Source organism: Zootoca vivipara, chromosome 13 (genome assembly GCF_965207765.1).
Source record: "Zootoca vivipara chromosome 13, rZooViv2.hap1.1, whole genome shotgun sequence".
In the NCBI taxonomy this organism is placed as follows: domain Eukaryota; kingdom Metazoa; phylum Chordata; class Lepidosauria; order Squamata; family Lacertidae; genus Zootoca; species Zootoca vivipara.
Window position 1 is genome coordinate 44,307,391 of NC_142596.1, and position 25,142 is coordinate 44,332,532.

The 25,142-nt window shown below is 46.9% G+C and overlaps 1 protein-coding gene across 3 annotated transcripts in view; it reads left to right on the plus strand.

Annotated features, from left to right (window-relative positions):
* MAP2K3 (mitogen-activated protein kinase kinase 3) overlaps positions 1-25,142 on the plus strand; it is a 68,699-nt gene that overhangs the window by 37,103 nt on the left and 6,454 nt on the right. For all 3 annotated transcript variants that reach the window (XM_035131094.3, XM_088656477.1, XM_035131092.3), the window contains exons 2-9: positions 11,583-11,615; positions 12,612-12,681; positions 13,191-13,239; positions 14,483-14,596; positions 16,875-16,994; positions 17,385-17,501; positions 18,105-18,156; positions 23,051-23,178. In XM_035131094.3, the coding sequence (XP_034986985.1) occupies positions 11,583-11,615; positions 12,612-12,681; positions 13,191-13,239; positions 14,483-14,596; positions 16,875-16,994; positions 17,385-17,501; positions 18,105-18,156; positions 23,051-23,178 (683 nt within the window). The remainder of the gene's footprint in view (positions 1-11,582; positions 11,616-12,611; positions 12,682-13,190; positions 13,240-14,482; positions 14,597-16,874; positions 16,995-17,384; positions 17,502-18,104; positions 18,157-23,050; positions 23,179-25,142) is intronic.

The window sequence follows — 25,142 nt, forward strand, 5'->3', positions numbered from 1 at the left end:
TGCTGAGTTTTTTACCCCCCCCCCCTTTCCCCTTCCTTTGCACAGGCCTCTGCGACTTGGAAAGGGGACTTTTCTTAGTGAGCTGCTTTTTCCTCTCTCGTCCGCGTCCCCTCCCCCACGCCCCAGTTGCAACTTCTGCAAACAAAAATGTCACTTGGCCCTGCAAGAAGAAAGCTCTCCGAGGGTCGGCGATGGGGTGATGGGCGGCAGCTCCAGGCTTCCCCTCCCCCGCAAGCGCTTGCAAACTTGCAATGCCCACAGGTTTATTTTTTGGTGTGTGTGCGTGCGTGCGTGCACGCACCTAAAAGCTCTCGGTTCCTAGACCAAGATGTGCTCGGTCAATTTATTCGTTCCGCAGTCTCCATTTGTTTGTGGACCATGGGTGGTTTATAATCCTGGGGTATAAGGCGATGCACTCTGCACGTGCACAAAAGCAGACTTTTTGCCTGCCACGCATGCGCTCGCAGCATGTAGTGTGCTCCCGGGGACCCGATGGTGCAGAAGGGCCTCTTGGAGAGGGGTGGGAAAGAAACTCGAACTTTTGCCCGCTCTCTCAGGACTCTGTGTACTTTCTTGCAATCTGCCGGGATTAATGCATGCCTTCGGAACATCTCTTGATGTCTGCGGTGGTTTCGCCGTTGAGCAAGTTTCCAGTTCTCGCGGATGGCTAAAATAAAAGTTTGGCTGTAGAAAGAAAAGTTTGCAGGCATGCACAGAATTTCTGCCGCATCTCTTTAAGGAGGGGAGGGGCAGGGCCTTAGAGAAGGCACCCTGCTTCTCAGCCTATTCCTTCCTCTTGAGGCAACATCTGTGCAGTGCACACCAGGCAGGAATCCTTGCAAGCAGGCGTCAGAATATGCTTGGGTCAGTTTCAGTGGCTCCTCTAGTCCAGCATCCTGTTCTCACAGTGGCCGGCCAGAAACCCGCAAGCAAGATTTGAGTCCCAGAGCTCTCTCTCCTTCCGTGGTTTCCGGCAACCGATAATCAGAAGTATTGCTGCTTCCGAGACACACTGCTGCTTCCAGAGGCAGAGCGTGTAGCTAGTGATTCGACCCCCCCCCTCGAAAAATAGGTGCCGGTACTTGCAATGAAGTTGTTACAGTAAGTGCCACACTTTTTAACAACAACAAAAAAGAGGTGCCAGTATTGCATACCCTTAAGCAGCCCCTGGAAAAAAAAATATCTGGCTTGTCCTCCATGATTGGTTCACTCCTCTTTTCAAGCGGCCCACGTCAGTGGTTTTATATATCCTGTTGTCAACACATGGGAAGCGCTGGGGCTTGCTGATTTGCCAAAGACCACCCATTCAGTTTGTGCAGAGGTGGGATTTAAGGCTGTCCAGGGCAGCTGTCTTATCAGCTCCATCTGGTACGCAGGCTGAGACCCTACCTGCCCGCGGACTGTCTCGCCAGAGTGGTGCATGCTCTAGTTATCTCCCGCTTGGACTACTGCAATGCGCTCTACGTGGGGCTACCTTTGAAGGTGACCCGGAAACTACAACTAATCCAGAATGCGGCAGCTAGACTGGTGACTGGGAGCGGCTCCCGAGACCACATAACACCATCGGTCTTGAAAGACCTACATTGGCTCCCAGTACGTTCCCGAGCACAATTCAAAGTGTTGGTGCTGACCTTTAAAGCCCTAAATGGCCTCTGCCCATTATACCTGAAGGAGCGTCTCCACCCCCATCGTTCTGCCCGGACACTGAGGTCCAGTACCAAGGGCCTTCTGGCGGTTCCCTCGTTGCAAGAAGCCAAGTTGCAGGGAACCAGGCAGAGGGCCTTCTCGGTAGTGGCGCCCGCCCTGTGGAATGCCCTCCCATCAGATGTCAAAGAGAAACAGCTACCAGATTTTTAGAAGACATCTGAAGGCAGCCCTGTTTAGGGAGGTTTTTGATGTTCAATAGATTATTTTATTTTTCTGTTGGAAGCCGCCCAGAGTGGCAGGGGAAACCCAGCCAGATGGGTGGGGTATAAATAATAAATTATTATTATTACCGTGTTTCTCCAAAAATATGACACCGTCTTATATTTATTTTTCCTCAAAAACACACACGGTGGCTTATTTTCAGGGGATGTCTTATAAACTGCCTATCACTATGCCTTATTTTTGGGGTGTGGCTTATTTTTGGGGTGTGGCTTATTTTCGGAGAAACACGATATTATTGTTATTATCCCTTGTGTACTTACACTAGTGGTTATCTCACACAGCGGACAGGATCGTTTGAGAATGTTGCACTGATCCTGGCCCAGCTGCACTTAACTTGCCAATCATTTCCCAGGCCCTTTCCCCCCCAGGGAACTCCAGGAATTGTAGCTCTGCAAAGGGGCACTAGGTATCTCCCATAGCAAACGACAGCTCCCTTTATTCTTGGGGTGGCAAGCCATGACACTGAAAAGTGCTGTAACAGCTGCTTTAAAAGTATAGTGCAGGTGGAAACTTGGAGGGATAAAGCCATCCAAGCAGCTGAAGACATTGTATACCGAAATGTCTGGGCAAATAATAAGTTTTGGCACTTAGCGCAGTGTTTGACGCCAGGTGTATCTCCATCTAATAGTGAACTCGGCTGGTGAGTGCCAACAAAACTGTAGCCAAATTGGAACAGGTTACCCCGTGTGCTCAGAGGAAATTCAAGCTTTGCAGAAGTAACCCAGAACACTTAAGTGTTACCCACTTAGTAGTTTAAGGGTTTGGAGTATTTCTGCAAACCTCCCCCACTCCCAATATTGTCCAGTGAAGCCTGAAGATGCTCAGTGACCACAGAATGCTGAGTTCTCTTGGAGGAATTGGGGGGGGGGACCGCTAGAATGTGTGTTCTGGAAGAGACGCAGGCTGGCTTTGTATTTATTTATTTATTCCATAAAATTTATATACCTCTTGATTATCGGGACGACGACAACAACCTCTAAACCCGGAACAGGAGTTCTTCAAACTGCAACACATTGGTCTCTGTTTGCAGCATTACTATTACTGTACAGTATTTATTCTTCCTGTCTTCCAGGAGCTCAGAGTAGCCGGCTTAAACCTATCCTGTGATTGTGGTTAGATTGGGATAGTGTGAACGGGCCAAGATCCATCCGGGAAACCTGGGTAGGGATCTCTACCCAGCTCTCCTGGATGTGCATGACTTTGGTTGGTCATTTTGTAGTCCACTCTGCTCATGCGCTTGAACGCACATGCGCAATTCTCCCTTGACGCATCGTCTGCAAGGCAGGGAGAATTCCACCGCTGCGTGTCATCCGCTGTAGAATTGCTATCCCAGAATATAGCAAGAGGCTCCTCCTGGAGCTTTGATATTGTTGGCATGATCGTCTGGAAGGCTAGTGAAAATCCAGTCTCGGTAGTACCAAACAAATCAAGGATTTGGTAGTTGATGCTCAAACCATACCATTCAAAAAACAGCAACCCTAATCCCCTAAGTAATTTTGGATGTGTTTTTGAAGGGTTTCCATTAGGGGAATTGGGGGAAGGCCTCAGGGTGAAAGAAAAGGTAGTGCAGTGGAAGTGAAATAATTTAAAAGCACACCCCTTGGAAAACAATTGTCGCCTGGGATGTTTTGGCAAGATACTGAGGTTAGGTGAGTGTGCTGCATGCTTGTCCACTAATAGGTGAAATGTCAACAATCGGCTTCTCTGTAATTCCTAAAGGCAAGAATGACACTGTGCAGAACAGCAGTTAATCTTTTCGATTTTATTTATGGGGTTAGTTGGTTGACAAGAGGATAAGCGAGGGTTGCTTGTTCTCTTTCCCCGCAACCGGTGTGGCAGGACATCCTTTAGCATAGGCACCCCCAAACTTCAGCCCTCCAGATGTTTTGGACTACAATTCCCATCTTCCCCAACCACTAGTCCTGTTAGCTAGGGATCATGGGAGTTGTAGGCCAAAACATCTGGAGGGCCGCAGTTTGGGGATGCCTGCTTTAGCACAACACAGGTTCTCCTGGATATAGCGTCTGTTAGCTGCGTGTATTTCTGAGGAGGGATGTGTGTTGGCTACCCTGGCCAGCCAAAAAAATTAGAGAACCCCCCCCCCCAACTCCCCATAAGCAAAGCTACATCAGAGTTTGCCATCTCTCTGTCTGGGCTGCACATTGCGAACTGTAGCACGAGTGGGGTCAGTAATAAAGTGATTAAACTAGTGATTGTTTCCTTGCTGCATTGTTAAAACCAATCTGCAAGTTAGGAATCTGTTGGCAAACTAACTTTGCAAGATGCAAACACATAGTGGTCTTGAGAGTTTAAGAACAGCTCTCTCTGGTCCAGTGCCCTGTTTTCACAGCGGCCAAAAAGATGTCCCAATGAAAGCCCACGAGTTGCAGCTTCACTCTCCTGGGACTTGGCTGCAGTTCAGACGCAGACTCCCTCCAAAATGTAGAGGTAGAGCAATATAGCCTTAGCTTTGGTCCATTTGTCTAATACCGTATAAGAGCATCAGAATATAAAATGAGACTGCCAGATCAGGCAGAAGGCTCGCCTAATCCAGCTTCCTGCTCTCGCAGTGGCTAAGCAGATGCTTCTGGGAAGCTCGCAAGCAGGACTCTTGGGTGCAACAGCCATCTCTTCGCTTGCAGCTGGTATACAGAGGCTTGCCACCTCTTGCCTGTAGCACCTGAAAGCACATTCGGCAGAAAGATGGCTCCTAAGCTGTATGCGTTCTCCTTGGTTAGGCGAGTGAGCGGTTCTGTTAATACCCATACTTTACAGCAGTGTTTCTCAACCAGTGTGCCTCCAGATGTTTTGGGACTACAACTCCCATCATCCCTAGCTAGCAAGACCAGTGGTCAGGAATGATGGGAGTTGTAGTCCCAAAACATCTGGAGGCACACTGGTTGAGAAACACTGCTTTACAGAACCTTTCCCTGCAAACTGGCATTTAGTTAATGTGCAATTCCTGCTGCAGGGGGGATTTTTAGACCAGCTGGAATTCTCTTTCCTTGTCTCTCCGTTTTGGTTTGTCATCCTCCTGCTTGCTCAGACAAGTATTCGGAGAAGTGTCAGCTGAGTGTAAATCTCCTTGTGCTATTTATAGCTTTTCTTTGCCCTGTGTGTGTGTGTGTGTGCGGTGATGAGGATGTATACAAGAGGTGGAGGAAACTGCGCTGGAGCCTTAGCAAGAGGCAACCCTGAAACTGTAGCCGCAGCAAACATTGACAAGGCCTCCAAAACAGAGAGGCGGAATTTCCAGCAGAGCTTGTTGGGTTAGGAACAGGTCACCAAACATGCATATTTTCATGCATGCTCCTGGCTTGAGGTGTTCCAGGAAGCTGGTGTGTCAGAAGGGTGGAGATTGCAATGCAACGTGAGGTTGAAACCCATCCTTTAATCTCAGAGGTGTTGCAATGGTGCTGCTGAGGAAACACAAATGTTAACAAGGGCGCAGGCATTGGGGCGGTGGGTTTGAAGATGCTTTTATTGTTGCTGTAAACTTCAGCCTGAAGATTTGTGGAGGGGGTGGGGTTGTCATCCAACCTGCACCCTACAGGTGATTATTCTAATCTGACCCCTCCAGATGTGTGGGGTCTTTTTGCAAGCATTTTCTGCAACTTTTCAGAGATTTAATGGTAGTGCTTTGGTGGTGGATATATATTGGACTGATATATTGGACTGTCCATGCAGTTTCATTCTGCTTTGTTTTTTCCTGTGATGCTTCCCCAGTGTTAATGCATTACTGCCATCTGGAGGGACAACCCTCCAAAAATAGTGGTATTTAAAAAATGCTATATTTTGGTAGGAAGTTATGGGGAATTAATCAGTTGGAATCAAAGCAGTAGGTTCAATCCCAAAGCATTGAAGGCACAAACAGTATTGAAAGAGGAATTGCATATAACTGCCCTGGTTTCATCTTTTATCGTTTTATTTCTCATTTAAATTTATTTATTATTTAAATGTAGCTTCCCACCCACTCCAAAAAAACCATGCGTCTTTTAGATATTTTTAAAATACAGTACTGGTTTTAATGTATGTTTGTGCTTCTTTTTTGCTTAAAATGTTGTAAGTTGCTTTGAGTTGCTGTGGCAAAAGATGCAACTAATAATTTTTTTAAAAAAATTAATACTTTTAATTTGGTTTTGCAAATATAGAATTATAACAGCACAATACAAAATAGATATCCATATTTAGAGATCTCTCCAAATCTCTGGACTTCCCACCTTCCCCGCCATGGGATCCTATTGTCATTCCTTTCAACTGCGTATTATTTCGTAATCCGCATTAAATGTCTCCCATTTTGTCCATAATAATAATTGCTACATTGCAAGTGTTATTGCAATCCTGCTAGTGCTTTCGTCTGTTTACAGTGGTCCCTTAGGTAAGATGCTACTAATAAAATAAATGGAAGGACAGATCGTGAAGCTGAGGCTCCAATACTTTGGCCACCTCATGAGAAGAGAAGACTCCCTGGAAAAGACCCTGATGTTGGGAAAGATGGAGGGCACAAGGAGAAGGGGACGACAGAGGACGAGATGGTTGGACAGTGTTCTCAAAGCTACGAACATGAGTCTGACCAAACTGTGAGAGGCAGTGGAAGACAGGAGTGCCTGGCGTGCTCTGGTCCATGGGGTCACGAAGAGTCGGACACGACTAAACGACTAAACAACAACAACAACAATAAAATAAATGAAGAATAATAATATAATCTGCAACTAGACTCTGGATCCTTGAAGAAGTAGGATTTGCTGGCGACATGGTACTAGCACCCCTGATTGTGGAAGAAAGGGGGCAGAGTTTGGACCTGAAGATCTGGGCACCTCTCCACTGATAGCTGTGCCCGTCTACTCATGAGCAGAACTCCCTCCCTTGCGTGTGTCACTCTCTCTTGGTAGAAGTTGTGGGCTGCAGTTTGAGAACACAGCATTCCAGCTTTCTCATCCACCCCAGCTTTCACTTTTTTGGGGGGGAGCAAGTCTCTAGGCCTCAAGGATGGGAGGGTGTGTTTGAAAGTGCGTGGGGGGCGATGGCTTCCGGAATCCCAGAATCCCAGGGAGGCATCTGAGTAAGAACCTCTGGGTGGCAGGACTTCAGAAGCTGGCTCTGCTGTTTATTTAACAGTTTGGGAAATCAGAGGAGCAAAAATAGCAGACTGCTGCAGAAGTTCCTCAAGGAAAATAAGCCAATTGGCCTAATTTTATGCTGATTGTAGAATTTTGGGTTTCCTTCATGCAGGGTTTTTGGATTAAATACACCCCCCCCTTCTCTCTTTAGCATGGGGTCTCTCTCTCAGTGTTAGAAACTTGGATATATAAACTAGGCACCAAAACGGCTCCTTGAAACGGGGATTACAGTCGCCAAAACCGAATGTCTTAGATGTCGTTTGGGGGCCAGGCGGCTCGAAAGTTCTATTTTTCAGTAACACCACTTTTTGGTTCCTGAATTTCGTTCCGATGGTGCAGATAAAATATCATGGGTAAAATTCTTTGGAACCCAAACGTCCGACGGAACTTCCTGCAGCCAATCGGAAGCCATGCTTTGGTATTAGAACGTTTTGGAAGTCGAACGGACTTCTGGAACGGATTCCGTTCGACTTCCGAGGTACAACTGTAAGAGCACTTTAAACAGTCGTGGCTTCCCCCATTTGTTAAGTGAGGTGTTAGGAGAAGACCCCCCCCCTTTAGTCTCCTCCCGGAGCGGCTAACTGTCAATCCCTCTTCCCAGGGAACTCTGGGAATTTCTGTTCTGTGAGGAGAACGAGGGTCTTCTAAGAACCCTCAGCACCCTTAAGAAACTACAGCTCCCATAATTCTTTGGGGGGGGAAGCCTTGGTGATTTAAAGTGGCATGATACTGCTTCAGACGTTTAGTTCAGATGAGGCCAGAACCAGAACTTGAATATTGACCATCCTCTCCTCCCCCCTACCCAAAAAGCTCTGTCTTGAAAAGTGCATGGAGGCCATTTTGTGTTCCAGAACATTTTTTCCATGTAAACCTGTCCTTGAGCAGTAGAGGCCCGTTGTGCAGTTAATGGCTCCTCTCAGTCCTTTCACACTAGCAGAAAATAGGAGGATTCTCCATTGCTGCCGCCTCCTTCATGAAGGCCGTAATGAATGGCTATTGTCCTGCTGCCTGCTGTTCCAGTCTGACATCACCGGTGCTCTTTTGCGATGGTGTTGGACAATCTCTCTCCCCCCAGTTAACCCTTCCCGCGATCCCTTTGAGTTTTGCAAGCTCCATTCTACATCTTCACAACTCGAGGAGAACCGCAGATTTGCCTCAGGGTGCTCGGCTGAGCCTGAGACAGGCTTGACTCTGAAACTGTGGTTTTTTTGCATGCATGGTTTGTTGTGGCATCTGCACCACCTGACAGAGCTATGGTTTGGGAGAGGCTGTCGAAGCTGGGGTTCCCCCCCCCCAACCATGGTTCAGGGGCCCTGATGTTTTGATGTTGCATGTGAACTGACAAATTGTGACGTTGCTTCGGCCTTGAGAGGCTTTGGTTTGGGGACTTTTGAGGCACGGGAACAGAAACAATAGGTGCTATGGTCTGCCTGAGTATTGGCACAAATTGTGGTTTGGAGCCTAGGCTGGTTGGCAGCCAGGGCCGGCCCAACGTGCAGGCTGGGTGGCGCAGGGCACCATGGCGCCGGCCCGCCAGGAGGGCGCCGCGAGCTGCGCTCACCTGCTGGCCAACCGGTCTGCCGCACAGCTGCGCCTGCCCGCCTGCTGCGCAGCAGCGCCGGTGGCACCCGTGCTGCGTGCGGCGCCCGCCCGCCCACCGCGCTGGGAAACGGGGTGGTAAGGCGCCGGAACGGGGCGGGAGGGCGCCGGAGGGATCCGGCACACCACGGCACCGGGAGCGCTTAAGACGGCGCTGTTGGCAGCGCAGGAAGTTGTCTTCTACTAAGTGAGACAAATGATCCTTCTAACTGCTCTGCTGACGGGGAATGGCTTTCCATGCTTTCAGATGGGGAGTCTTCTCCAACTGCGCCGGGAAGTGCTGTGAAACTGGGACCTTCTACATGCAAGGCAGATGTTCCACGGCTTGCCTACAGATTTTCCCTTTAGCTCACGTCATCTGTTGAAGCTGCTGTTGCAATCCTGGAGCTGCAAGCTCCCCCCACTCTCTCTTTACCAGAATTATTACAATCCTCCCCCCATGCTTTATGCAGCCTACTCCTGCAGAACTATACAGTCATACCTCGACATCCGAACGCTTCAACTTCCGAAGGTTTCGACTTCCAAAGTCGACAACCCCGGAAGTGTTTTTGCTGTGCACACGCAGAAGTGCGAAATCGCACTTTGTTCATGCGCACAAGCAGCGCTTCAACATCCGAAAACCTCAACTTACAAGGAACGGATCGTCTTCGTAAGTCGAGGTACCACTGTAGTTGGGTGTGCATTTTGGAATGTGCCAGGCGAAAGCTTTCTAGTGGAGGGAGCCTAGCTGTTAATCAGACAGAGCGTCAAGGACCGTCAACAGATCTTGCCAAGGCCCAGCAAGGACTGGGCATGTCTGTGTGCCAAATTTTGGCCTCACACTGGGCACCATAGTACCTGAGTCGGCCACTGATACTGGCCATGAAACTCACAGAGTGACTTTGGGGTTGTAGTAGTTTTTTGTTTTTAATGTTGTTTGTTTTGTTATTTACAGGTGAAACTCGGAAGATTAGAATATCGTCGAAAAGTGCATTTGTTTCAGCAATGCAACTTACTATTTTTTCTTTTTCTTTTAATTTTTTTACAAATGCTTTCTTTTGGAAATTCCACAGTAATAAAACAAATAATTACAAAAATACAAAAATAAACACTGCTATTACATTTCATTAATTACATTCCATTTATAATTGACCCGCCTAACGACAAATAATTACAATTACAACAAATAAAGGCTTGACATTTCTTGCTTTGCATGTCATGCAACTATCTCATATATTGGTTTCACCTTTTAAGTTGCATTACTGAAATAAATGCACTTTTTGACGATGTTCTAATTTTTCGAGTTTCACCTGTATATGCCTCCCATCTGACTAGCTCGCCACTCTGAGCGGCTTCCAGCAAAATATATAAAAAAACACAATAAGAAACCAAACATTAAAAAAAACTTCCCTATACACTGCATCTCAGCCTAGCCTACTTCATAGGGCTGTTGTGGCAATTTTGCAAGGAATGAACAAGGAATAACTCAACACGCAGGAACACCCCCCCCCCAAACCGATGCTGTTATGTGGAAATTCAGAAGAGTTCTCCTTAAGAACTGTACACTTGGTGCCCAACCCATTAAGACCGAAGTTTCCCGTGGAACAGATGGGCATTTTGCACTATCTCTCGAGTTGTCCTGAGGATAGCAACGGTTGCTGCTAACGCCAGTCCTGGCCAGCTGGATCCAGCCTCGGAAACTTGGTGACCTGAACGATCGTAACCCCCCCCCCCCAGTGAGCGGTGGCTGCCGCCACTGCATTCTGAATGAAAAGCTTGAACGGATTCTCAAAAAAAGGCAGCGTCCTAAACTGGGTTTCATAGCTTGCTACATCCCCACCCCAAAATGCTCGGAAATCTAGTGACCTCTAGTGGTCAAGAATGACCTGAAGTGGTAGAAACCCAGAGCTTGTTCGCCTGCGGCTCCCCGAGGGTAGGAACCCTGGGGAATCGAAATTCAGCCGCTACCCTGGGACTGTGTTGTGCATCCCACAGCCCAGAGCTGGTTCGTGCTGGTTAGGAGTTAAATGGCAAAATCCAAGCATAGGAGGCTGCCTTGTACTAAATCAGATCGTTGGTTTATGTGGAAACGGTTCAGTTTGGTTGTGTACGTTCTGATGTTTTCCCTCTGACTGCTTTTGCTTATGTTCATAGTTATAGAAAAGTACATGTGTTGTAAGGGGCCTTGAGCGTGGTTTTAACTTTGGAAAGGCGGCATACAAATAAAATGATTGTTTGATTGATCATTGGTCCATCTAGCAGAGAGGGATAGCTCAGTTGGTAGAACCTAATAATAATAATAGTAATAATAATTTTTTTTCTTTATTAAATTTGTATACTGCCCTATACCTGCAAGTCTCAGGGCGGTTACAACATAAAATCACAATATAAAAAATACAAAAACAAAAAAACCCCTCAATATCTATATCAGGCGTAGGCAATCTTGGCCCTCCAGATGTTTTGGAACTACAATTCCCACCATCCCTGACCACTGGTCCTGTTAGCTAGGGATCATGGGAGTTGTAGTCCCAAAATATCTGAAGGGCTGAGTTTGCCTAGGCCTGATCTGTATGCTGCCCACCTGACTGGGTTGCCCTAGCCACTCTGGGCGGCTTCCAACAAATTAAAACACAGCAAAACATCAAACATTAAAAACTTTTCTATACCTTTGCCTTCAGATGTCTTCTAAAAGTCAGAGAGTTTTTTATTTCCTTGACATCTGAGGGGAGGGCATTCCACAGGGCAGGGGCCACTACCAAGAAGTCCCTCTGCCTGGTTCCCTGTAACATCACTTCTCGCATGAGACTCCTAATTTCAGAGTTGTGGGTTCAATCTCCACATTGGGCAAAAGATTCCTGCATTGCAGGGGGTTTATACAGTAATTCTTTAGTACCTGGATAGCGGCTTGGCTAGAATTGGGCTCTTAGTTTGTTTTCTCTTTCTCCTTTCTCATAGATCCTAAAGGATCCTCGGAAAAGCGGAAAGGAGGTAAGGGATCACTTGAACTTTTTGGAAACATTTCTTCCTCCCCACAGTGCTTTTTCTTTTCCTCACCCATGGACTGTCATGGACTGGTTGGAAGCAGAGGAATGATGGGAGGAACCAGCTTGGGAATTCTTAAGAGAAGAAAGCTCAGAGCCCAGGGATTGGTGGTGGGACAATGATAAGTAAAGGGAGAAGACTGGGAAGAGGTGGTGTTGAAAGCTGGAGAGGTAACAGGGCTTAGTGAGATGGGAGAGTCTGTGACAGAGAGAAGTCCAGAATCAGAGGCAGAAGCTGAAGCCTCTTCTAATTAAAGGGTTTTTAATACAAAGTTTTGTGGGCTAAAATTAAAAGTTAAAATTGATATTTTGTGGGCTAATATAAAGTTGCAGGCTAAACGTGACATAAGGGAGGTTTTCAACTGATTCCTTAAGGAGAAATATCCTGGTGGTTCTCCATGGAGATGAGTTCCACTGTTGAAAAGGTGCCACTCTTGAAAAGACCCTGTCTTGCTTGAGAGATCATGGCATTGGAATTGATGTTTAGGACCTAGTCCTATTCTGAACATCGCCCGAATGGTACATCAATATTTAATTGATTACATTTTGGGTGTATATTTTTTTTATTCCCTCTCCCCTCCAAAGAGCTCAAGTGACCCCCTCTCCCTTGAAACAACCCTGTGAGGCAGCTCAGATAGTGACTTTCCCATGGTCACCCAGTCCAGTGAACATTGTGTTCGAGTGTGAATTCGAACCTGAGTCTTCCCAACCTCATTTCAGCACTGCTATGCCCCTGCTGGTTCTTGCTTTATTAAAAATACCTGGGGTAGCTCAGTTGGTAGAGCATACGATTCTTAATCTCAGGGTCATGGGTTTGAGGCCCATGTTGCGCAAAAGATTCCTGCATTGCAGGGGTTGGACTAGAGAACCCTTAGGGTCCCTTCCAACTCTACAGTTCTATGAAAAAAGATAATAAGAGAGTGTGTGTCCTCTTTCTTTCCAGGGCTGAGGAAGAAACGGCCGCCCCTCTTGAGCATGCCACCAGCAAACAAGCAGTCATCCGTCCCCCCAACGTAAGAATCGTTGCTTCGCTCTCTTGCCAATTCCTAATATGCTATCTGCTGTTATGCTTTCTATTACGATTTTTAAATTATTGGTGCTCTGTAATGTATTTTTAGTCTTGTACGCCGCCCTGGGATATTTTTTTGATAAAAGGGTGGTTTATAAATTGAATAAAAAACCAAAAACAAATAAAGCTGGAACTCTCCAGCTCATTGTTTATCTACATAAGGAGAGAGGAGTTTGTGGCTCTGCTGGACTATATAGCTCTCATAAACCCCTGACCATTGTGCATGCTGGCTTGGGGCTGACGGGAGTTGGCATCCAACATCACCTTTGTTAGGGTCACAGTTGCCCACTTCTGCTTTAGATTCTCCTCCCCATTTATGTGCCCCTCAGTTTTGATGGAACCCTATGGAATTTACCGAGTGTAAGCAGCCAAATTGCAAAATTTAAGAAAATCGACACCAGGTGGTGGGTACTGGATTGGACTTTTAAATAGAGCCTTTGTCTTTCCTTGCAGACCTCCAAGGAACTTGGATTCCAGGACTTTCATCACTGTGGGTGAGAAGGTATATTGATGCTGATGTTGTTCTGGTTTTGTTTTTTGTACTTGTTTGGCGCCTGCACACCGATTAACAACATTTTTTCTCCCTGTGATGTTATCTCGATTATCAATCATTCTTCCTTGTTCATCTTCAAATAATTGTTTTGGGTCTGGTTTTATATACATCACGACTCCTTCCTTTTTTTTGTTACATCCGAGGTTACCAAGTCCTTTCCCAAAGTCCTTTTGTTCTTCAATATTCTTCGACATTTCCTCACTATGTGTGTTTCTCGGAAGCAAATCACATCAAGGTTTAACTTCTTTAACAACAAATGTTGTTTGCGAAAGAGAGAAAGAAGGTCGCAATACGAATATTGGCTTGATCCTAAGCTAAATTTATATTTTGACACACACACAAAAAAATTCCTTCCAGTAGCACCTTAGAGACCAACTAAGTTTGTCATTGGTATGAACTTTCGTGTGCATGCACACTTCTTCAGATACACTGAAACAGAGAAGTCACCAGACCCTTATATATAGTGAGAGGGTGGGGAGGGGTATTACTCAGAAGGGTGGTGGGAATGGGTGATTGGCTGATAGGTGCGGTAAACCTGTTGGCGGCTGTTAACGACTGCAGTTGGTCTTACAGGAAAAAGCAAGGGGTGAGATGGCTAAAAATAGCATTATCATGTATAATGAGATAAGAATCCAATGTGTAAGGGGGAGGGAGTACAGAGTACCCCCCCCATCATCAAGAGTAGCTCCTCACAGAGTAGCAAAGGAAACACAGACTCGGGGGAGGGAAGTCAGGACACGGAGAGAGAGTGCCCGGGCTCAGGCAGGATGAAAGAGCCCAGACTCCACAGACGGGAGGAGAGAGAAGGGGACAAGGGGGAGAGGGAAAACATGGAACGCAGACCCTTTCCTCCGGTTCCGGAATTACGAAGAAGGAGAAAAGGAAGGAGATTCAGTGTCCCGCGCCTTTTATGTTGGGGGCGTTCGCGCCGAGGGGCACTTCCGGATTCTGCATCGGAGCGAGCAGACATGTTTCTGCACCTGCTTCACTGTACATAGCGGCACCAATAAACACGTTATGGAAAAGTAACCTGAGGAGCGTCGTTACTCTAGAGTAGTCGCAAGAAACCCCTGACACAATGTGTCTATTCAGACCAGGTCTCTCCATGGTTTTAAGTTTGGTAATAAGTTGCAATTTGGTAATAAGTTGTATATTTTGACAGTTTTTTGTGCATCTCTCTCTCTCTCAACAGAACTTCGAAGTAGAGGCCGACGACTTGGTGAGCATTTCGGAGTTGGGAAGAGGAGCTTATGGCGTGGTGGAGAAAGTGTATCATGCGCAGAGCGACACCACCATGGCTGTGAAGGTAAGAGCTGCAGTACAGTACTATATAAAATTTTATTTACTGTATATGGTTTTTCAAATTAAAGTTTTACAATCACATATCCAACATACATCATAAAAACAAGATTCCAACGAATCTCCTGGACGTCCCTCCTCCCATTTGCGGGTTCTATTGTTAGTCCTTTCCTCCTGCATATTTTCTAATACAGTAGTCCCTTGGTTCTCAAACTCAATCCATTCCGGAAGTCCGTTCCAAAACCAAAGCGTTTCAAAACCAAGGCGCGGTTTCCCATAGAAAGTAATGCAAAATGGATTAATCTGTTCCAGACTTTTAAAAACCACCCCTAAAACAGCAATTTAACATAAATTTTACTATCTAATGAGACTATTGATCCATAAAATGAAAGCAATAAACCATGTACTGCAGTCACACAATCAATCAGTAGCTGAACTGGGTTCCACACAGTCAAAAAAAAATAAAATCTGCAAAAGCTAAAATAAATAGCAAAAACAGGCAGACCTCAGGGTAACGCTCAAACGGATGTGTGGCACTCAAAATGGAGCATGTTCGGCTTCTGAAAAAAGTTTGCAAACCGGAACACTTACTTCCAGGTTTGCAGTGTTTGGGTTCCAAGTTGTTTGAGTACCAAGGCGTTGGAGAACCAAGGTACCATTGTAATCCACATCTTTGACATCTCCATTATATCCAAAATTCACCATTAAACTACAAGTGTTATTCCTATCCTGCTAATGGTTTTAACTGTTTAGAATGATTTTTGAGATGAATTATAAATTTCCCCCATTCCTTATTCAAAATTTGGTCTTCCTGATTTCTGATTCTTCCGGTCATTTTTGCCATTTTGGCATAATCCGACAACTTAATCTGCTGTTCTTCCCTGGTTGGGAGTTGATCTTCTTTCCATCTCTGGGCCAATAACATCCACACAGCCGTAGTTGGATACATAAAAAAAATACTTTCTGCTCAGTTGGGATTTCGGCACCTAGAATTCCTGAAAGAAAGGCTTAGCGTTTTTTTAAAGAAAAAGTTATTTCAAACAATTTTTTTTCAATTATATATCATTTCCCAAAACTATTTTACTACCTTACATGTCCACCACATATGATAAAATGTTCCTGCCACAGTGAGGTACTTGGTCCATCTGGAATAGGGTGTAAGAAGCTGGGCCTGTGGCTCTCCAGATGTTGCAGTCCAGCCAGCATGGTCAGTGGTCGGAGGCAACATGTGGGGTCGCAGTAACACCTGGAGGAATAGGAGAGAGCCTGGGAGAGGTGCAGGGCCCCTTGTGGTTCTGGAAAGCTTTAATTATATATATGTGTGTGTGTGTGTGTGTGTGTGTGTGTGTGTGTAACTCAAAATTAGAATATCATCAAAAAGTGCATTTATTTCAGTAATGGAACTTATTATTTTTTATTTTTATTTTAATTTTTACAAATGCTTTCTTTTGGAAATGCCACAGTAATAAAATAGTAAAATAGTTGCAACAGTACAAAAATAAACAACGCTATTACATTTCATTAATTACATTCCATTTATAATTGACCCGCTTAACGACAAATAATTACAATTACAACAAATAAAGGCTCGACGTATCTTGCTTTGCATGTCATGCATCTATCTCATATATTGGTTTCACCTTTTAAGTTGCATTACTGAAATACCGTAAATGCACTTTTCGACAATATTCTAATTTCCCGAGTTTCACCTGTATACACACCCCCACACTCACCATATGTGTCAGGGATTGGACTCAAGGGGACTAGATGGAAGAGGAATGGGGGAGATCACACACGCACACACACACACACACACACACACACACACTGCTGCGGGAGAAGAGGAATACAGCATTGAATAGGGGGTTAAGGAGTTTGAGGAAGGTCACAGCTCAGAGATAGACAAACAGAAGAGTTGGGAAATGTTAGAAGAATTTGGGGGGGGGGGAATAGCTGTGGCAGGACATCCAGAGGACACGTCACTGGAAAGTATTTCTGACTCCCCTTCTCCCAGAACTCGCCGTTCGCTAAGAGTGCAGGAACAAAGGACTCAGAGACAATTGGCCATGAGTGGCCACTGTAAGGGGAGGTGCTGTTGCCAGGAAGGAGGAGCCAGTTTGTCAAGGCTTGCTGCATTCTTTTGCCTCTCGCTATTATGAATGAATAAACTCCTTAAAAAGGACTCTACCTCGTTTTCTCTGCTCTTGTTGCGACCGGGGGAGGAATAGTTTTCCCAAAGCCTTGACAGTATGGTTCTTTTCTTTCTCCTTTTCCGCTCTCCGCAGAGAATCCGAGCCACTGTGAACTCTCAGGAGCAGAAGAGGCTAGTGATGGACCTGGACATTTCCATGAGGACCGTGGACTGTTTTTACACTGTCACGTTCTACGGAGCCCTTTTTAGAGAGGTAGGTGAGCAGCGGGAAGGCCAGAGCCTCTCTGTTTTTGCCAGCCGCCTCGGACAGCGAGCACAACTTTGGAAGTCTTTGCAGGGGGAAGCCAACTTGGCACCCTCCATATGTCTTTATTTATTTATTTATTTATTTATTTATTTATTTATTTAAAGGAGATAATACGGCACAAAAAATGTAATACTTCAGTAATAACATGGGTTAAACAAATATCATTCTCAATAACGTGCATTTTTGAAAAATTAAGTTCCAATGGCATGTCTCGAAATTAAGCAGGGATGACTCCTGCCACACCTTTCCATTGGCAGGGAGTTCCACAGGGCAGGGCCTCTGGTGAAGGCCAACCAATTCAACACTCTCCTCCTTCTCTCACTCCCTTCTTTTCAGGGTGATGTGTGGATCTGCATGGAGCTAATGGATACGTCCCTGGATAAATTTTATAAGAGGGTCCTGGAAAAGAAGAAGACGATCCCCGAAGACATACTTGGGAAAATAACCGTGTCTGTGAGTGGCGCCTTCTTTCTTTGGGGTAGCTTGTTGTGGGACCCACCCACCCATAGGAATTGAGCCAGGGAGGGCAGTCTGCATGATTGCTAAGCGCAGAATGCAGCAGCCAACACCAATGGAGAGACCCCAGCTTCTCATTAAAATCAGGGGGGGGTCGTGCAAAACCCTTCTTATTAGTTAAACTTCTATATCGAGGACTGTCTCCCCAAGCTGCTTATTTCAGGCTGGTGAAGAGGCATTTGTATCTCCCCCTCCTGCTGCAACAAACTCCCTTCCCTGCTTGCCTCCCAGAACCAGAAGAGGCATGAAATGGGCAGAGGAGAGATAGGCGGCACGCAGGCGCAGTCTCTGATTGTTTGGAGAAGAGAGGACTTAGGCAGCTGTGGGGGACCTTCAGTCTCATGGGGGCAAGACTTATTGGAGATGAGTTTCTGTGCTCATAAGACCTGACACTCCTTTGCAGATCGCGTTTTTTGGCTAATAAAGAGTTAACTGCAGCGTGATTTACTGCTGGATCGCTCAAGGCATGGCAGGTCACCTGGTTGGCCAAAGCAGATCTGCAGCTAGAATACACCTCTCTCTTTCTCCCTCTTTCTCCAGATTGTCCGAGCCCTGGAGCATTTGCATAGCAAGCTGTCTGTGATTCACAGAGGTAGGCATCGGATTTTGTGCATTACTAGGGCTGATCAGGGGGCGTAGAGCTCATAGGCAGGGCACCTCTTGGGATGTGGAAGATCCTAAGGTCAGCCTCTAGCATCTCCTGTTGGAACGATCCTGGCTGCAGACAATATAGAAAGATTGCCTGCCCAGAACCCTACCAAGCTGTTGCCAGTCAATATGCAGTACTGAGATAGATAGAGGCAGACAACAGTCTGAGCTGATAGAAGGTGGCTTCACCGTTAATCATTCCAGAGCCGCTAAAGTTAGTTTCCATTCTGCCTTACTGGACACACCTTGTCATGTTTGCATCTATACCTTGCTTATAATAATAATTTATTATTTATATGGGGGTAGATTTTACAGGCGAAGGGTTTTGAGATGTGGTGATGCTCGAATCCCTTCCAATCTTCGCCCCATCCCGAGGGACGAGGGTAGGGCGAGCAGGGATTACCCACCTCCGTCACTGGTGTTGTGCAATGCCAGGTCTATAGGCAATAAAACCGCCACTATGAGAGACTTTTTCATCTCACTGGAGGTCGACCTGGCTTGCGTGACTGAGACCTGGGTGCGTGAGGGCGAAGTAGTTGCCCTGCATGAAATAACACCCCCGGGCTTCTCCGTCCTCCACCAGTCGCGGACTGTGGGTCGGGGGGGAGGGGTAGCGCTGTTAATCCGGGAGGATTGCTCTTTCAGGGCTCTGCCATCACCATCAATCACCGGCATTGAATGTGTTGGCCTAGTGTGGGGCACCAAGGGGGGCTTGGCTGTCTGGCTGGTGTACCGACCACCTAGCGCACCAGCAGCCACCCTGTGGGACCTGCTGGAGGTGGTGGCAGGCTGGGCCTTGGAGTTCCCTAACCTACTGGTTTTGGGGGACTTCAACGTCCATGCAGATGCCACCCCCTCCTCACGGGTTCCGGATCTGGTGTCTTCCATGGCGACACTAGGGCTCTCCCAGTTTGTTTTGGGTCCCACACATCAAGCAGGCCACACGCTGGATTTGATCTTTGGTGCAGGTATAGACGTGATCATGTCCCCAACTGTGGAAGTGCCATGGTCTGATCACTACGCTCTGAAAGCCAGGATTGACTTCCCGCCCCTCCCCTGCTTGGGTGGCGAGCCTATTTGGGCTCGGCCGCATAGGCTGATGGATCCTGATGGATTCCGTCAGGCCTTGCGGGACCCTGCTCCCCCTGGCGGCTCATTAGAAGAGCTGGTCGAGAACTGGAACAACCGGCTCTTGGCGGCCATCAATGAGATCGCACCTAAGCGCCCTCTGCGACCCCGCCGAAACCGGGCCCCTTGGTTTACCGAGGAGCTTCGGAAAATGAAGCGGGACCTTAGACGGCTAGAGCGAGTATGGCGGCGTGCTCACGACGGAGCCTCAAGAACATCTTACAGGAAACTTATGAAAGCCTATGAGATGGCGGTGAAAGCTGCAAAAAAGTCCTACTTCTCAGCTTCCATTGCATCCGCTAGCTCTCGCCCAGCACAACTTTTTAGAATAATCAGGTCTTTAACAACCCTAGAGGAACAGCCAAATTTAAATACGAATTTGACCCATAGCTGTGAGGCATTTGCGAGCTTTTTTGCGGAGAAAGTCTTGACACTCCGCCGTGACCTCCCTGCCAATTTGGATACAATAACGGAACTGGAGGCCCCTCGACTGTCTTCGAGTTCAGTATTGGACCAATTCGATCAGATACTCCCTGCCGATGTAGACAGATTCCTCCGGGCTGGAAGGCCCACCACTTGCTCCCTGGACCCGTGCCCGTCTTGGCTGATTAGAGCGTGTCCAGATGAGGTACGGGCCCCCCTGGGTGAGATCATCAACTTGTCCCTGGGCACAGGGACTTTCCCAGAGGAGTTGAAAGAGGCAGTGGTGCGTCCACTCTTAAAGAAAACATCTCTAGATCCTTTAGATCTATCCAATTATCGCCCGGTTTCGAATCTTCCATACCTGGGTAAGATAATTGAGAGAGTGGTTGCCGAACAGCTTGGTAGGTTTCTGGATGAAACATCGGCTCTAGATCCATTTCAGTCCGGCTTTCGCCCTGGTCATGGGACCGAGACAGCTCTGGTAGCCTTAACAGATGATCTCCGTAGACAGCTGGATCGAGGTGGGTCGGGACTGCTGATTCTTTTAGACCTGTCAGCAGCCTTCGATATGGTCGATCATGACCTTTTAGACCACCGCCTTGCCGACGTGGGGATTCAGGGCACAGTCCAACAATGGCTGCGTTCCTTCATCTCAGGTCGGGGACAGAGAGTGGCGCTAGGGAGGGAGTTGTCGCCGCGGCACCCCTTGGTGTGTGGAGTCCCGCAAGGCGCAATCCTTTCCCCAATGCTTTTGAATATCTTTATGCGCCCCCTTGCCCAGATTGTCCGGAGTTTTGGGCTGGGTTGTCATCAATATGCTGATGACACCCAGATCTATCTGTTGATGGACGGCTGCCCTGCCTCGGCCCCGGACACACTCACCAGGTGCTTGGAAGCTGTGGCTGGATGGCTACGTGGGAGCCGACTGAAGTTAAATCCTTCGAAGACAGAGGTCCTCTGGCTAGGTCGGGGCGACATGGGGTTGGGGGGCCAACTCCCATCTTTTGCAGGGGCTCAATTGGTACCAGCGCCTTCTGTCAAGAGTTTGGGTGTAACCTTTGACGCCTCCCTTTCCATGGAGGCGCAGGTTGCATCCACAGCAAAGGTGGCATTTTTCCATCTCCGCCGCATCAAGCAGTTGGTCCCTTACCTCTCTCGCCCCGATCTGGCCACAGTGATCCATGCGACGATCACCTCCAGGCTTGACTATTGTAACTCGCTCTACGCAGGGTTGCCCTTAAAGCTGACCCAGAAACTCCAGCGGGTGCAGAATGCCGCGGCGAGGCTCCTTACAGGGTCCCGGCCGCGGGATCACATTCATCCAGTGCTTTACCAGCTGCACTGGCTCCCGGTGGAGTACAGGATCAGGTTTAAGGTGCTGGTTTTGACCTTTAAAGCCCTATGCGACTTGGGACCCTCGTACCTACGGGACCGCCTCTCCTGGTATGCCCCGCGGAGGACCTTAAGGTCCACAAACAATAATATTCTGGAGATCCCGAGTCACAAGATGGCTAGATTGGCCTCTACTAGAGCCAGGGCCTTTTCAGTACTGGCCCCAACCTGGTGGAACGCTCTTTCCCAGGAGACCAGGGCCCTGCGGGATTTGTCATCTTTCCGCAGGGCCTGCAAGACAGAGCTGTTCCGCCTGGCCTTTGGGTTAGACTCAGCCTGACCCCTGTGTTTTTCTCCCTCATGGCTTGGATTTATGGCCTACTTGAAATGAGGCTGCACTTTAAATTTTAATACTGTATTTTAATCTGTATTTTAATTAATTGTTTTTATGTTTTATTGTGGTTCTGTTGGTGTCAGCCGCCCTGAGCCCGGTTTTTGACTGGGGAGGGCGGGGTATAAATAAAAATTTATTATTATTATTATTATTATTATTATTATTATTATTATTATTATACCCTGTCTGTCTGTCTGGGTTTCCCCAGCCACTCTTGGGTGGCTCCCAACAGAATTAATGATAAAAAAACAAAAAAACACCAGACATTAAAAACTTGCTTAAACAGGGCTGCCTTCAGATCGTCTTCTAAAAGTCAGATAGTTGTTTATTTCCTTGACATCTGATGCGTTCCACAGGGCAGGCGTCACCACCGAAAAGGCCCTCTGCCTGGTTCCCTGTAGCTTCACTTCTCGCAGTGAAGGAACTGCCAGAAGGCCCTTGGAGCTGGACCTCAGTGTCCGGGCTGAATGATGGGGCTGGAGACGCGCCTTCAGGTTTAGGGCTTTTAAAGGCCAGCACCAACACTTTGAATTTTGTTCGGAAACGTACTGGGAGCCAATGTAGATCTTTCAAGACCGATGGTGTTATGTGGTCTCAGTGGCCACTCTCAGTCACCAGTCTAGCTGCCACATTCTGGATTAGTTGTAGTTTCAGGGTCACCTTCAAAGGTAGCCCCAAGTAGAGCGCATTGCAGTAGTCCAAGCCATCACTCTGGCAAGACAGTCTGCGGGCAGGTAGGGTCTCAGCCTGCGTACCAGATGGAGCTGGTAGACAGCTGCCCTGAACACAGAAGTGACCTGTACCTCCATGGACAGCTGTAAGTCCAAAATAACTCCCAGGCTGCGCACCTGGTTCTTCAGGGACACAGTTACTTCACATGCATAATTTTGATTTGCATGTTAACATGTGGACAGTCTTGGGAACTTGATGCAATGCAACAGGATGGGAGCACAGTACAGAACATTTCAGCTGCATTTGTAGCCCCCCTAATTTAAAGGCCTTTGGGGAGGAATACGAAGTTGTGCACGGCATGGGAGCCCTGCCCAGGTTTTTGTGTTTTTTCCACAGACACAATCATGAGGTCTAGGAACTTGAAAGTGTTGTGGTTTGGTTTGGCATTGACTAAGACTCTTGTGTTCAGCACACAGCTAGAGTTGTGGGCATGGCAGCGGAAAGCCCTCACAGTTCCAGCTGCGTGCTCTTCAAACATACGACTAAAACTCTGCGCAAATGTGCCTTTAAATAATTTTCATTTAATTTTTTTAGCAGAGTAGGGTTGCCAGACTCAATAGAGGACAGGACTTCTGTGCCTTTAATTGCCCTGCTCTCTTTTGAGTCTGGAAACCTTAAAGAGAAACCAGCAGACCCTTTGTTTAATTTCCAAGCAAAGGGTCTGCTGGTTTCTCTTTAAGGTTTCCAGACTCAAAAGAGAGCAGGGCAATTAAAGGCACAGAAGTCCTGTCCTCTATTGAGTCTGGCAACCCTATAACAGAGGGAAGTCTCCCTAGCCAATCCAGAGAAAGGAGTGTTAACCAATCTCTGTGCATCTTCCTCTTAACAGACGTAAAGCCGTCCAATGTCCTTATCAATAAACAAGGACATGTCAAAATGTGCGACTTCGGGATCAGTGGATACTTGGTAGATTCCGTGGCAAAGACCCTGGATGCTGGTTGCAAACCTTATATGGCGGTGAGTTTTTGATCAGTTGTTTGGGGGCATCCTGCCCTTCTCTTGTCCACATCCTCCACCCCACCCTGTTCAGTCAATCAGTTTCTTAAGATCAGTGATCAACCTTCAGGAAGAAACATGCACAGTTATTTTTTTATATGTTGGTTTGTTTGTTTCCTATATCCGAGGATCACAGGGTGGTGTACAATATAAAGACACAAAAATACATGACCTGGTGACAAATATAAACAATAACCACTCCCCAGTATAAGACACTATAGATTGTTTAATTAGCCCAAAGGCCTGAGAGCAGAGGAATGCTTTCATCTGGCATTTAAATGAAGGCACCAGGCAAGCCTCCCTAGGAAGAGAATCCCACAAGTGGGGAGCCACCATAGAAAAGGCCCTGCTCTCATGTTGCTGCCCTCTGGACCTCTTGCAGAGGAGGCAGACAAAGAAAGGCCGCAGGTGATGATTGCAGGGTCCAGGTGGGTTCATATGGGGAGAGATGGTCCTTGAGGTATTGTAGTCCTGAGCTGTTTGTACAATAATACCAGGCCCTGGGATCTTTGGATAAAGGGTGGTAATATAAATTGTATCAATAATGGGAAACCAGACTGATAAAATTACAACAACAACAAATCCGTTTATTGCGAGGACCATGCCTTTACACAGATATCAACACAACAATAATTAAAAATATTAAATAATTAAGAAAAATAATTAAAAATATTAAAATTCATTGCATACTATCCCATGTTGGGATAAAATTACTAACAACAGTCTCATGCTATAAAATGGCAGGCATGGAAAACAAAATTATAAGTTTGCTCAAATGAACTCTGGTGAGTTTCACATGCACAATATTTAGCTGCTCTGGAAGGAAGAGATGGATGTGTTCTTATCTGAAAGGACCCCCCCTCCCCAAAAGCATAAAATGCATTTGATCATCCTGGGAATTTCCGTAAAGTGAGTTCAGTAGAAATCTTACGTCTCTTACGTATATCCCAGGAAGAAAAGTGGTGTTTAAGTGCATGACTTGTCAAGTTCTACTGTGGTTTTATATTTTGGTGGGAGCCGCCCAGAGTGGCTGGGGCAACCCAGACTGATGGGTGGCATAATTTTTTTAATAATTATAATTGTAGTAATGATTATTATTAGTCTGCCTCTCTGGATTCACAGAAACATTTGCATTGACAATAGGGGACTTCTTTGAACTTCCCCTCCAGAACTGCTGATGAAAGCGCATTTAACGGTGCCAGAATAAATGCCCCATGATGTTCAAAGAGCACACACAGAACCCAATTCCTCCTCCTTGGTCGTTTCACCAGAATGAGTGTCACTTGGCTGACGACCCTTTCCAGGCACTCTTTGGGATGAATGGGTGGGAGGGTATACTCTGCCTCTTGCTGTTGGCCCCCATAATAGTGTTTTAGTGATAGGAGTGATACAGATTGTCCACACGTCATTCCACTTTGTTAATTGTTCTGTGATGCTTCCCCGATGTGAATGGGCATGATTGCGGTCTGGAGGATAACTCTTGTGCTCTTGTAGGGCAAAGCAAAATGTACCTGGATATTTGCAGTATTAAAAGCCCCCCACAGGATTTCAGCAGGAAGCTACAGTGGTACCTCGGGTTGCGAACTTAATTCGTTCCGGAAGTCCGTTCTTAACCCGAAGCGCGCATTCCCAACATAGGCCTCCTGCGGCCCCGGAATCGGATTGCGTTCGTAACCCGAGGTACCACTGTGCTTAATGTGCAGTGTGTCTGCCTTGAGATTTCTGCAGGTGCAAACAATATATTTATATCCTACCCTACCTGCAAGGAACTTGGGGGAGTGGTTCTTTGCCTCCCCTGTTTATCCTTAAAACAGTCCTGCAGGGTAGTTTGTGGCTGAGAGAATGAGTGGCCTGGCTCAAGGTGAGCTTTCGTGGCTCGGCAGGGACTTGAATCCAACTTTCCGTAGCTCAGCCACCAGACCTTG